Below are 13,870 nucleotides of genomic sequence, written 5' to 3' on the forward strand. Positions count from 1 at the left end.
CAGCATCTAACAGTAAACACAGAAAGCACTGGATGGACCCAGGGTGGAATGGAGGCGGCAGAAGAGCCCGTGAATTTGAAGACTAATAAAAATTATGAAAACTAAGGGTTTAGGGACTTACAGGAAAATACCAAAGGTCTAATATTTGTGTTTTGGGGAGAAAGAGACTGGAAAGGAAAATGCACAGCAGGGGCGCCTGGATGGCTCAGTTGGTTAAGCGTCTGACTCTTGGTTTTGGCTTAGGTCATGATCCCAGGGTCATGGGATCAAGCACCATGTTGGACTCCATACTGAGCATGGAGCCTACTTAGCATTCGCTCGCTCGCTCTCTCTCTCCTCCCCCCTCTGCCCCTCCCTCCCCCCTTGTGTTCTCTCTCTCCCTCTCACAAATAAAATTTTTAATGAATATCAGAAATGGCCAAAAACTTCTGGATTCCATGGCAATTAACAGCTTCTTGAGGGTAGAGTCCCTATCTATTCTGCTCAGTACCCCCAGCACCTAGCACAGGGCCATACATGCAGACCGTCAATAAAACAGGTGCTGAATAGCTCTCATTTTGATAGGAGGTAACTAGGGCTCAGGAAGATCACTTGTCCAAAGCTCAATAGTTAGTGATCCAGAGCCACGACTCAGAACCAGACCTGACTCCCAAGACTGTGCTCCCTGCACTTGCCCTGGAGCTGGGGGTTATGCTTAGTGTCAGCACTGTACCCCAGCAGGAGAGCCAGGACCAGGGTAAGGCCAGTGAGGCACTCACCGTGGGCATAAAAAGGAATACCAAAAATCTCAGTAATGAAGATAAAACTACATTAAAAAAAAAAAATCAAAATTCGGGGGCTCCTGGGTGGCTCAGTTAGTTAAATATCTGACTTTGGCTCAGATCATGATCTCACGGTTCATGAGTTCAAGCCCTGCATCGGGCTATCTACTGTCAACGCAGAGCCGGCTTCAGATTGTCTCTCCCCTGCGTGCGCATGTGCTCTCACTCTCTCTCAAAAATAAAGATTTTTTTAAAAATAAATAAAAATTTTGGGGCGCCTGGGTGGCGCAGTCGGTTAAGCGTCCGACTTCAGCCAGGTCACGATCTCGCGGTCTGAGTTCGAGCCCCGCGTCAGGCTCTGGGCTGATGGCTCGGAGCCTGGAGCCTGTTTCCGATTCTGTGTCTCCCTCTCTCTCTGCCCCTCCCCCGTTCATGCTCTGTCTCTCTCTGTCCCAAAAATAAATAAAAAATGTTGAAAAAAAAAAAATTTAAAAAAAAATAAATAAATAAAAATAAATAAAAATTTAAAAATCAAAATTCACGCCACGAACATAATATCAAAATTGTAAATACAGACAGGATCCACCCTATACTTGTAGGACTCATTCTCACCGCCTTACCCTAAACCTGGCCCTGTTGAATCCTGACTTTAAATAGCCAACAGTCTGTTCACCATGACTTTTCTGGAATAATTTTGATGTTGAAACACTACGCTACAATATTATTTGTCTTGATTACCAAGGTTTTTGGCGCCCCCGCTTAAGTTTTGTGCTCCAGCTCCAGCCCAGCCCCTGCAGCTGCCTGAGGCCCCTTGGATACAAATGTCACCCCCATAGACTGCAGTCTGGGAGCTGGGCTCTGAAGCCTGCAGCACCACGGACCACCCTTAGAAGGGTGAAGTCTTTGTCTGAAGACTGGGAATGGCCTAGTAAGTATGTCCCAGGCTCCACAGAGGGAGGTGTGAGCTGTTATTTGGGGCCCAGATGCCCTTCCCCAGGGCAGGCTAGGAGACTCACCTCCCTCCCCTTGTCTCGGGACCATCTACCTCTTTGTCACCTACCCCCCCCCCCCCACCTCTTCAGCTGGGAGAGAAAAGAGAAGAGCCACATGGGTCCCAACTAGGGGACTGTTGTTTTGGGAGAAGAGAGGGCAGGGCACAGAAGACATATTGTGTTTGCCACCCGGCACCTGTTCCCCTGCTCTGGTGAAAGCATCTCAGATCCCCCTGGGCTGCCAGCCCTTCCTCCTCCCCTACTCTCTTTCAGCTGGGGTTGCTGAGCTGGGACTACATACAGGAAGCTGCCTGGGAGCCAAGTCAACACAGGAAAGGAGAGCCCAAATGACAGAGAAGTAGCTCCTCATGACGCAGCTGGAGTACATGAATCCCAACACATGGACGTGAGCTTTTCAGATACATGAGCTCCCCAGAGTCTCCTCTCCTCTGTTGCTGAAGCGGGACTGAGCTGGGGTTTCGATCACTTGCGTCCTAGAGCCCCTGGCCTCCGCCCAGCACATATTCACCTCCTTCTTCATCAGTTTGAGCTGCTCCTGGAACTTGGCATAGTCCCGATCCTGCTCCAGGCGGATCCGCCTGGCTTCCTCCCGGCGGCGCACGGCATGGTCTTGCTCCATCTTCTCCACCTGCTGCTTCTGCTGGCGTTCCAGGTTCTCCAGCTCCGTGTCAAAGAACTTCTTCTTGGCCTGGAAAGAGTAGAAGGAGAAACTGAGCAAAGTCTCTTTATACCTGGGAGGAAGATGGGATGCAAGATGGGGAGAGCCCAGAGTTTATCTTCAGACCGGGGCCTGAATCCCAGCTCTACACCTCTCTGCTGTACGACCTGGGGCGAGTCATTTAACCGGAGTCTCTGCTGCCTCTGTACAAAAGGGAGGCCAGACCATCTGCCTTGCAGAGTTCTTGCATGGTGCTCGGCAAAGGTCGGTCTCCCTCTAGAGGTCCTCCTCTGTGACTCAGAGGAGCTCTGTGACCTTCATGAGATCCTGTGTTTATGAGTCAGTGGCCCAGGAGACCAAGAAACCAAAGGAACCGGGCTCTCTCCTGCCCCTAAAGAAAACATGGAGGCAAGAAGCCCTCCAGGGACCCATCTGTCCTCACACTCACGTTGATTTCTTGTTCAAAACGCTTATGCATCTGCTCCAGCTGCAGCTCATGCTTGCTGCTCAGCTGGGTCTGGTTCCGGTGTTCTTCTTTCTGGAGCAGCCGAAGCTCTCGGAGCTCCTGGCGCCTGAAGGGTTAAAGGATGCGGACATGTCAGTCAGAAAGTGGCCCGCCTCAGAGGGCACATAATTCATAGCCAGAGACACTGAAGGCTGGAGTGTGGAACGGCATCACAGAAGTCTGGGGGCAGAGGCAAGACTAGAACTCAGGCTTAATTTGACATTTATTGACAGACAGAACATTAATAATCTTAACATATAAAGAGTCCTTACAAATCAATAAGAAAAACAGGAGCAGCCTACTTTTAAAAAGGCACACAAGGGGCGCCTGGGTGGCTCAATCGGTTGAACACCCAACTTTGGCTCAGGTCATGATCTCGTGGTTCGTGGGTTTGAGCCCTGTGTCAGGCTCTGTGCTGACAGCTCGGAGCCTGGAGCCTGCTTTGGATTCTGGTCTCCTCTCTCTCTCTCTCTCTCTCTCTCTCTCTCTCTCTGTCCCTCCCCCCGCCCTCCCCTCTCAAAAAAGGATAGACATTTAAAAAAATGTTTTTTAATTTAAAAAGGGACACAAAACATAAGTAGACATGAACCAAAAAACAAAAACAAAAAAATTTAAATTTACCTAATATGGATATGAAATGCAAATTAAAAATTCTGTTTTCATTAAAAAGGCTAGACTATAGGGGAAGTTGATACTTTCACAACCTGCTCATAAGTATAAATTGGTACATTTCTGGCAGACAGTTTGGTAATAAGTTCATGCCTTTTAACATAGTATTTCCATTTCTAGATATTAATTCTAAAGAAATATTTATAGATGCACAGCACAACTGAATAAGGATATCCATAACAAAATTATTTAGAATAGCACAAAATTTGAAATGACTTAAATGTCCATTATCTATGTCTAATTAAATAAATTAAAATGTATGCATCTGGTATCCATATGATGTTAATTTTGTATATACAACCATAAAAAAAAATCAAGTTTTACATAAAATATTAACACAGATAGGGGAACTGGTTGCTGGCAGAAAAGGGAGGGAGATTTTTCACAGTTTACCCCTCTCCTTTTTTGTTGTTTTTTTGAATTTTGAACCATGATATTACCTATTCAAAATATAATACAATAAAAACCTGACCTAAATCACATAATAGACTTTAATTTTATATCACATTATTGGTGGTGTGTACATGTGTTTATTCACAGAAAAAAATAATTGCAGGATAAACTTCAAAGCGTTAATTATGTTTCTGGACAAATCCATTAAAGACTGGTATATATCATTTATGTTATCAGAAAAGAAAATGATGGGGCTCCTGAGTGGCTCAGTCAGTTAAGCTTCTGACTTCGGCTCAGGTCATGATCTCACAGTTCGTGGGTTCGAGCCCTGCGTCAGGCTCTGTGCTGACAGCTCAGAGCCTGGATCCTGCTTTAGATTCTGTGTCTCCCTCTGTCTCTGCCCTCTCCCACTTGTGGTCTGTCTCTCTCTCAAAAATAAATAAACATTTAAAAAATAATAAAAGAAAAAAGAAAATGATGCAGAAGGAACTTGGACCTCCTGACTATGAATCAGGTGGCCCTGGTGGCCCCTCAGGAGGGACCTTGTTTGAATCGTAGCTCTGCTGACTTTCTGCTGGGCGCCTTCAGTCAGTCACTCAAACTCTAGGCCCCTGTTCTGTCATCTGTAAAATGTGCAGATAATGTCTACCGCAGATAATGCCAACATGGTAACTAAGAGGTAAAACGTGGTAAGTTTGTTGCTAACAAACTAAGTGGGAGCTGCTGGAGTGAGCATGAGAAAGAAGAGGCAAAACAGCCACATAAGGAAGCTTCCATCGGAGCCTCTGCTCTTGGGGCAGTGATAGGGTTGAGAGTGTTAATGAAGAAATAGAAATCCTGACTCCAGAGAAACTGACTCAGAGAACACCTGACCAAAGAGCAAAGGCATACAAAAGAAGGTGGGCAGCCAGTTCTAACATTACCTCCCTGCCCCACCTGAGTTCTCACAAGGGAAGGCAGGACAAGAGACAGGCTGATTGTTAAGAAGGCGGGCATTGGCACTGGCAATCTTAGGGAAAAACAGGAAAAACTCTGACCTAGAAGCCTCAAACTGGGAGAGTGAATATCTGATCACATGGTTCAAAAGCCTGTGTGTGACCGAATCCTCTGGAAATCCTCGAATCCAGGTATTACAGGGACAAGAGGGGAGGGGAAGGAGGCGGGGACTGCCAGCCAGGAAACAATGAGAGCCTTCCGCACCCCTGCAGAGCAAGGCTGGGGGGGGGGGGGTGGTATTCGATATTTGGAACACTCCGCCCTCTGGACCATGACAGGCAAATAAGAAAAGCTTCTCAACCTCTGCGAAGTCTCACCTTTCAAACCTGAGCAGCACACAGCCGGCCAGGGCCAGAGGGCATCCATTCTAGATGGGGTATGGTGGATCTAGAATGTCAACCCAGAAGCCCAAACCGGAGATGATGGAAAGGAAACTCAGCCAGTGAGGTCTGACACTTAGGAGACAGGTTGCCTCCCAGGTGACTGTGAAAATGGAAGGTGGTGTCATCCTCCAAAAGCAACCATCCTCCCACCCCCTGCCTAAGCTTCCCCAGCCCACATGATGAGGACGACTCTGTGTGTGTGTGTGTGTGTGTGTGTGTGTGTGTGTGTGTGTGTACACGTGTATGTGTATTCATGCAGAAACACCACTAATGAAAAGGCAGCATTTCATCTCTGTGGTCCCTAGAGGGGGAAAGTACCCCAGAGCATCCAAAACCGCTTCCATTTGGCTTTGGAATGCTTGTGCTTTTTATAAGTATCAATGTGTCTGACATTCTAGAAGTGTTTTCCAAACTAATCATGAATTTACCCTGCAAAGGCCTGGCCCCAAGGGAGCTCCAGGGGGAGCTAAGCCTCTCCCTGGCAGCCCCAGGAAGCTTCCAGTCCGGTGGAAGCCTGGTAGAATCTTCACATGGGTCTAGTTAGAATCTCAGCTCTACCTTCGCACCTGAGTGAACCGGGGCAAGTACTTACCTGCCAAAAAACACTGTTTTGTCATTTACAAAATGGGAATAGGGTCTCCCCATGGAAGACTGTTAGGGGGCCTGAGCACCTCCAAAGTGCAGAAATGGTTCACAGCAGACAGCTGTGCCTCACACACTCCCCGCCTCACCAGTCTCAGTGCTGTTGCCTCCAAAATGCATGTTGAACTGACCACTTCTTCCCTCTTCTCGGTCACTGCCCCAGCCCAAGCCTATAACCCAACTGTCCTGGACGGGGTCTCCCTGTCACCCTAAGTCCACCTTGCCCCTCTACAGCCCACACTCATACAGCAGCCAGAGCCATCTTTCAAAAGGGACAGGAGAGCCAGTTACTCTCCAGCTGTTTCATTCTGGCTGTGCCTGGGACAGAATCAACACTCCTCCACCCTGGCCCACAGGCCCACGTGACTTCTGCCCTCACATTCCACACTCCAGCCCTGTCATCTCAGTTCCCTAAATAAGCCCCAACAGCCACTGCTTGGGCCTTAGCCTCGAAGGCCCCTCTGTGCTCCCCCAGCCACTCCACTCAGGTTGTTTCCCACATACAGAGAAGCCTCCGCCAGCCCAGGGCTTACTGTCCTATCACCCACTACTTCCCTCACGGCGTGTACCACTACTGGGGATTATCTTGTGTATCCTGTGTTGGCCCATTCGGTCCAAGTTCTACAATGGCAACAGCCTCAGCTATCTGGGTCACCACCATATACCCCACCCTGGTGGGTGGGTAACTACATGGGTAGGTGGACTGATGGATGGGTGGGTAGATGAGTGGAGGGATGGGTAGATGAGTGGAGGGATGGGTAAATGAGTAGATGGATGGGTAGATGGGTAGATGGATGGGTAGGTGGGTGAGTAGATGGATGAGTGAGTGGATGAATGGATAGGTGAGCAGATGGATGGATGGATGGGTAGGTGGATGGGTGGGTGGGAGTATGGATGGATGGTGGGCAGATGAGCGGGTGGCTAGATAGGTAGATGGATGGGTATGTGGATGGATAGGTGGTGGATGGTGGGTAGATAAGTGGTGGATGGATATGTATGGGTGGGTGGATGGGTGGTGGGTAGATGAGTGGGTGAACAGGTAAATGTATGGGCAGGTGAGTGAATGAATGGATAGGTGGGTGGGCAGATGGATGGTTGAGTGGATTGGGAAGTACAGGAGCAAAACCAGTTTCCTTTTATGTCCTGATCCCTTACTTCAGAGCTGTACATAGCTCCCTAACCAAAGGAACCTACACCCTTCCCTCTCACCACACCCCCACTCTGTTACAGCCATCACTGGCCCTTCCCAGGCTTGCCTGAGAAATCGCATCTCCTCATCCTTCTTCTCATCCTCGCTGATGATCTTGGAGGTGGTGATGCTCACCTCTACGCCATCCACCACAAACTTGCGTGTCCTCTTGAGGGTTTTGTTGTGCAGTCTTGAGTCCTGGGCAGGGTAAAATCATTAGGTAAAGCTCAGGATCAGCTAGGAATCTGTGGGTGACACAGGAGTGTGGCACAGAGCCTTCTTGGCCCCACAGCCTCGACGTCCAGGTAGGACATAGCTGTCCGTCATCCCCCTTTTGCCTCAAGCTTCTCAACTTGGGGTCCTGAGTGTCTGGGCTTACCGACCCCCCCCCCGATCCCCCTGATCTTGGCCTTCGGATACTACTTGCTGGCCCCACACCTGGCTGCCAGCACACTCACATACAGGACATGGCACCAGAATGGTCAGGGTTCCAATCTTCCCTCTACCACCTACTGGCTCTGTGACTCTGAACAAGTCCCTTGTCCTGTCCAAGCCTCAGCTTCCTCAACTTGTCAGAGGAAGAGAACAGCAGTACTCGCCTCGCCCAAGATGGTTACAAAGATACATCGAAAGAATGCGTGGGGGACACAGAACCGAGCCCAGCTCATGGCAACTGGGCAGTACATTGGTATTTATAGCTCACAGTTATTACCGTAGACCACAATCTTTTACCCAAAGTGCCAAAATCCAAACAGCCTGGCAAACTGAAGTTCATAACTGTTTTGGAAGCCAAACCTGAGCTGACCTGAACTCCACAGGAGGCCACGCCCATCTGAGCCCCCATGAAATTACTCATGACCTTTTCCTGTGAATAACCACACATTTCAGACGCAAGCACTCACAAAACGCTGCTGGGACTCCTGGAGGTGTCCTGATTCAACTGAGAGCCTATGGGCCTGCGGCTGGAGTCATCATGGCATCTCCCCCTCTGACCTCCACTGGCTTCCAAGGGCCTTCTAGCCAGAAAAAGGAGGGCAGGCCAGGGTGGCACCCTGCCATAGGTCTCTGCACCCTCAAAGCATGTGCTGAACCCCCACTCCTGCTCAGCCAGGACCAGGTCCTTACTCCCTGAGGGCTCGGCTCCCTCCACCCCCACCCCAAGGCTTCCACCTGTTCCCATCAGCCACACCTGACTCTCATCTTCCTACAGTACCCAGTCACATGTCCTAGGGCCCAACCAAGACTAGCGGTGAGAAATGGGGAGCGGCTGGGAAGAAAGGTGGCCTGGGGCTGCGGCCCTCACCCTGAAACCCTGATCACAGGGCCTCCTGCCCCCGAGGTAACAAGCCCTTCATCTCACCAAGGTGTGCTGATGCAGCCCATGGACTTTTATCAGCACAGCCGCGTTCCCCGGCTCACTGCCAGTCAGCCAGCAAAGGAATATTCTCAACACCCTTGAGAACAGGCAGGGGAGACCCTGCTCTGGCCTTTTTTTTTGTTGTTTTTCTTAGTGTTTTTTTTTTTTTTTTTAAACTACAGAAGAGACAGGACATCTGTCTGAAGGAAGATGATGGGCCCTGATGCTATGTGTGTAGAAGAGCCGTGTATGTCTGTGCCTGTCCTGGTGACGTGTTAGAACCATGCTATCTTTCTGGTCCTGAGGCTAATTGTTGGGCTGGCCAGCTGCTTTTCCTTCTTTCACTTCCTTTCATTTAGCAAATATTTTTGAGTCTCTACTGTGTGGTTTCCACCAAGTAAACAATGGGAGAAAAAAACCAAATGATACAGTATCTTCCCTAAAATCAGCCTTGCTTCGGGGAGATCCTCAGTGTGGCCTTAGTCAAGTGGCCAACAGTGAGTTCAAGAACACCCTGACATGTATCAGAGCAGGCAGGGGAGGGGTCAGCTCACCCTGGGGAGGCGGCCAGCCTTGCACTGGGAAAGCAGAACGGCATGTGGGGTTCAGAGCACAAAGTCCGTGGGTCTCACCAGCCCTCCACTTCCCACCTAAGCATCTGTTTGCTCATCTGTACATTGAGAAATGGAACCTTCGTTTTCTTTAAAGCGCTTCATGGTGTTGGCCTCCATGCTGAGGCCTTAAGCACAGTGGCTGCTGCCATTCACGATGTTACCCACGTCCAGAAAGGCCACTGACCCCACAGAGCGCCTTGAGCCCACTGCCTATAACCGAATCTCCCAGTCAGCAGCTGCACCACACGGCGGACCCCAAAATAAGAGAACTTCATTCCTAGACTTCTCTCCCGAATTTCACCCGGGCCTTTAACCGAACCCAACTGAAATGGCTACACAAATCGAACCAACCACCTGGCATGACTAAATCCCAGACTGAACCCAGATATTCTGGAGATTAAACTATGAGCTGGAGCTCAAAGATCTTTCAAGAAAAGCCATCGTCACGAACCACTTAAGATGGAAGGCAGCCACCAGCTAAATGCTTTCAAAAACCAAGCCCGGGCAGCAGCACAGCCCGCAAACTGCGGTACAAGAGGTGGCATTACCTTGACGGACAGAGAGCCTGTTTCTCTGTTTAGGGACAGGTCGGCTGAGAGGGAGGTGCTGTAGTCCACGCTCTGGTTGGTGGACAGGCTGCCACAGTCCGAGTCCCTCTTGGAAGGGCCCGGAGCTGCCTGGGTGGGGAGCTCCAGGCTGCCGTTGGCCAGCTTCTCGGCAACCAAGGTCTCCAGGGCGCTGCTGTTGGGACGGCTCTGGCTGGCTTTTTGGGACCTGTTGGCTGCCGGACTGAGGTCCCCGCCCTGGTCAGCGACTTGCTTCTCCCCGGAAACCTGAATTCTGGCATCCATGGACACTGGCCGGGACTTCCGGAGAGGTGCTAGCACTGCCAGGCCATTCTTGTCTCCAGGAGCCACGTCCGGGGGGCTGGCGCTTTGGGGGGATCTGTCCCCAGAGGGCTGGCTGGGCCCGTTCACGTTGTCTTGGGGCTGGCTGGGCGGCAGTGAGGTGAAAGATGATTCTTTGAGAAGCTTGTCGGTATTGAGACTCAGCTGACTCACCTCAGAAGAGTCTCGAGAATGGTTCCCCAGAGGCTAGGGAAGAAAAAAAAAATAAGTCAAGGCCATGCGATGTCATGTCCCAGGCCAGAGTCCAAGATGCAGTAGGGCTGGAGAGGCAGACACCCACGAGGTCAAGTAGGCCAGGACCCAGGAAGCAGAGGAGGTATCCCTCTCCAGTGAGCCACAGTCCTCACCACTCCCTACCGGCCAACCAACAATAAAATTACTACTTATTGTGAGTTAGTTTGGTGCCTGCTTCTCCTCCTAGGACTGGAGGCAACTGTGGCCAGCTGATGCCCTGTCTAAAGGTGCCAGTGGCTATTCTGCTGCAGCTAATTGTGACAATATAAGAGAAATGGCTCCCCTGTGGACAGACCTTCCAACTGTTTTAAAACAAGCTGGAATACGGATTTTTACCTGACACCTTCTGACTTTCCAACAGCAGCTAATTCCAGTTTTTTGTTTTTTGTTTTTTTAGCTGCGTAAAAACTAAACCCAAACTATCCAGGGGCTGGACTCAGCCTATCGGCCACTGAGTTTTTAAAGTTTTGTTTTGTTTTTTCTTTAGAGCTTTTTCTTTGCGGAGAAGGGTGGAAAGTACTGGAAATGTTGCTATTGTGAAATACAACACCCAGTTCTGTGAACAAAACATAAATGTCTGATGAATGAATAAAGTGAGCACCTACTTAGCCGCCTTCCACATCAGGAATGGAACACTGCCCACCAGAGAAACCCCCCTTCCATGTCTGTCCCTCCCCTTAACATAATAGTTGTCCTGACATTGATCTCTAAGTGTTACAAGTGAGTTTGCTGGGTTTTAGCTATTAATGGAATCACACCTTTAGCACTCCCTTGGGTCCCAGTGGCTGCTAGTTTTTAACCTTGGATATGGAAGCTTCCAGAAGCAACTCTAATCCACCTCCTATTCAACACCCCTAGGGTGATGGTTCAGAAATTCAGATCTGATCCTATCATCCCCACACCAATGTCCTTGCCTGAAACCCTCATTAGCCCCACCGCCCTCATGACAAGGAGCAGCCTCCTACCTGCAGAGAACCCGCTTGCTGCTTCCCTCCCCAACCTCGCTGCCTGCTGCCACCTCCTGGAGCCAGGCCCCAGACCCACCACCTCCCTCTCCCACCATGGTTCTCCTACACCTGGCTGTGCCTCCTATCAGCTCAACCAGCCACTTCATTGCTCGGACCTCAGTCTTCCTATCTATTAAATGGTCCTCTTATCAGAGTTGCAGAGTGCCCAGCATGCAGCAAGGGCTCATTAAAAGGCTGTGGCTACTGTGCTGGTTCTGCTCGTCCTCCTCGGTCTTCCCTTCTTCACCCTAGTAAGGATTCACACCAGCCTCTGGCTCCTCCCAGGATCCCGTTAACCTCCAAACAGCACCGTACTGCCCATTCCCTCTAGACAAGGCCAGCCCCTGCCTCACTCGGTCCACAACACCACCTGCACCTCAAGTTTCCCTCTTGGAAGAGGCCCTTCCCAAACAGCTTAAACCAGGGATGTAAGCAGCAGCTCAGGACAGAATCCAGCCCACGGACATGTTTTGCTTGGCTCAGATGTTTTTAAAATTTTAAATTAGCTTTAATTTAAACTTAAATTCAGCCAAGTGCTGAAGCTGCAGATGGGTTGCAAATGTGCCAAGACATGGGTCCCCTGGGCACGTGAGAAGCCAAACAGGGTCTGTCTGGGGTACCCGGAGCCCCTCGGCTTGTTGCCTCCGGTCACGTGCAGCCTTTATCTGCATTTACCCCACGGTGTGCTAAAACATTTTCATTTTGTATGTGAGCCACAACAGGAAAAAGGCTGGGAAGTAATGACTCAGCTACCAACTTTTGAAAATTGGAAGGTCCCAAGTGAAAATCCAGATTACTGCTCTTTCCTGAAAACTTACAGAATCTGGCCAATACACTCTGCTGCCTCACCCCGGCCCGTGAGCTGACTCACGTAACCTGCGATAGGGGAACCTGTAGCCTCTAAGCTGTGGGAGAACAGGAATCCTTCCTGCACCCCAGCACGTTCCCTCTTATACCAGCCAAGGCCTGCTGGGATCCCATCCTTCCCCAGTGCCCGTTCTTCCAGGCCTTACAGACGCGGCATCAATGGAGTCCTCCTCTTCCCCCTCCTCGCGGCCATCTTCAATCTCCTCCATCACTTCGGCCTTGGCCTCAGCCACCAGCTCCCGCAGAGCCTTGTTACTGGTGACACTGCTGACGAAGGGATGCTGAGGGGGTAAGACACACCTGGATTAGAACTACTTTGGGCTGGAGGGTACAGGAGGAGGAGGCAGAGGTGGAGGGGAGATGATCTCCCAGGCAGAGAAGGCCAACGGCATCTCTGAGAGAAATGTGAACATACACTTGGTACAGGTGGGCCAGGGGCAGCTCACAAAGTCCTGTGGGTGGTGGAAGAGGGTGGGTGGAAGACAGTGGCTCTGCCACTCACCAGCTATGTGACACTGGGCAAGTCACTTTCCCTCCCTGAGTTGCAGGCTCATCTCCAAAGTGGAGATAATAATGCCAAACCTACAGGGAGGTCGTAAGGGTTAAACGAAATAATGTACAAGGAAGTGTTTTAGCCCAAACAGGCACCCCATGTGTTAGCAAATTCTTTTTTCTTTTCTTTCTTTCTTTTTTTTTTTTGAGATCGACAGCAGTTTATTATTTTTTTTTTTAAATACGGAAGCTTCACGAATTTGCATGTCATCCTTGCACGGAGCTGTGCTGATCTCTGCGTCATTCTTGCGCAGGGGCCGTGGTGATCTCTGTACCGCTCCAGTTTTAGTACACGTGCTGCCGGAGCGAGCACGTGTTTGCAAATTCTTAAGGCAAAGCTGTATATGTTCTATTCCTAGGCATTTACAGAAACATTGCATCTTTAAAAAAGGAAGGCTCTGGGCCCCTGGGTGGATCAGTCAGTTAAACATCTGACTCTTGGTTTTGGCTCAGGTGATGATCTTACGGTTTGCAAATTCAGGCCCTGTGTCAGTGCAGAGCCTGCTTGGGATTCTCTCTCTCTCTCCCCTGTCTCTTTCTGCCCCCTCTCTCTGGCTCACTCGAAGGAAGGAAGGAAGGAAGGAAGGAAGGAAGGAAGGAAGGAAGGAAGGAAGGGAGGGAGGGAGGGAGGGAGGGAGGGAGGGAGGGAGGAAGGAAGGAAGGAAGGAAGGAAGGAAGGAATAGAGAGGGTGAGAGAGAAAGAGAGGAAGGGAGAGAGAAAGAGAAAGAGAGGAAGGAAGGGAGAGGGAAGGAAGGAAGGAAGGAAGGAAGGAAGGAAGGAAGGAAGGAAGGAAGGAAGGAAGGGGAAAGAAAGAAGGTTCTTTCACACACCTTGCAAAACACCAAAGTTTTCAAGGCCTCAGCAGATGTTACATCAGCACAAGCATCTCCCTGGTAGAAATCTGTCCTTGGGCGCCCAACCCCCAGCACCAGGAGTGTGTATGGGGAGCGGGAGCAGTCATTAAATTGGAGTTTGCTCATTTGAAATGTAGAGGAAGGCTCTGATGACATCTGCCACCTTTACGGTCAGAAAATTTATCAGCGGAGGAACAGCGTCAACGAGATTGCAGGAAAGTATGTAAATGATGAAGAATAAATTTTCTAGCGCCCTGTAAACACATT

General features: G+C 50.0%; 1 protein-coding gene and 1 long non-coding RNA gene across 8 annotated transcripts in view; one reads left to right on the forward strand and one right to left on the reverse strand.

Moving 5' to 3' along the window:
• LOC131508198 (uncharacterized) overlaps window positions 1-3,875 on the forward strand; it is a 72,553-nt gene extending 68,678 nt beyond the window's left edge. For 6 of the 7 annotated variants that reach the window (XR_009259921.1, XR_009259936.1, XR_009259929.1 and 3 more), the window contains 2 exons: window positions 1,504-1,689; window positions 2,027-3,875. This is a non-coding gene — a long non-coding RNA (uncharacterized LOC131508198). Of the gene's footprint in view, window positions 1-1,503; window positions 1,690-1,998 lie in introns of all 7 variants that reach the window. The other variant, XR_009259926.1, reaches the window with a different exon arrangement.
• Window positions 1-13,870, reverse strand: part of STK10 (serine/threonine kinase 10) — a 118,260-nt gene that overhangs the window by 21,284 nt on the left and 83,106 nt on the right. The window contains exons 8-12 of the mRNA XM_058723414.1: window positions 12,343-12,477; window positions 9,729-10,274; window positions 7,277-7,407; window positions 2,881-3,004; window positions 2,283-2,462 (exon numbers count right to left, since the gene is read on the reverse strand). Of these exons, the coding sequence (XP_058579397.1) occupies window positions 2,283-2,462; window positions 2,881-3,004; window positions 7,277-7,407; window positions 9,729-10,274; window positions 12,343-12,477 (1,116 nt within the window). The remainder of the gene's footprint in view (window positions 1-2,282; window positions 2,463-2,880; window positions 3,005-7,276; window positions 7,408-9,728; window positions 10,275-12,342; window positions 12,478-13,870) is intronic.

This window comes from Neofelis nebulosa, chromosome 1 (genome assembly GCF_028018385.1).
Source record: "Neofelis nebulosa isolate mNeoNeb1 chromosome 1, mNeoNeb1.pri, whole genome shotgun sequence".
Lineage (NCBI taxonomy): Eukaryota > Metazoa > Chordata > Mammalia > Carnivora > Felidae > Neofelis > Neofelis nebulosa.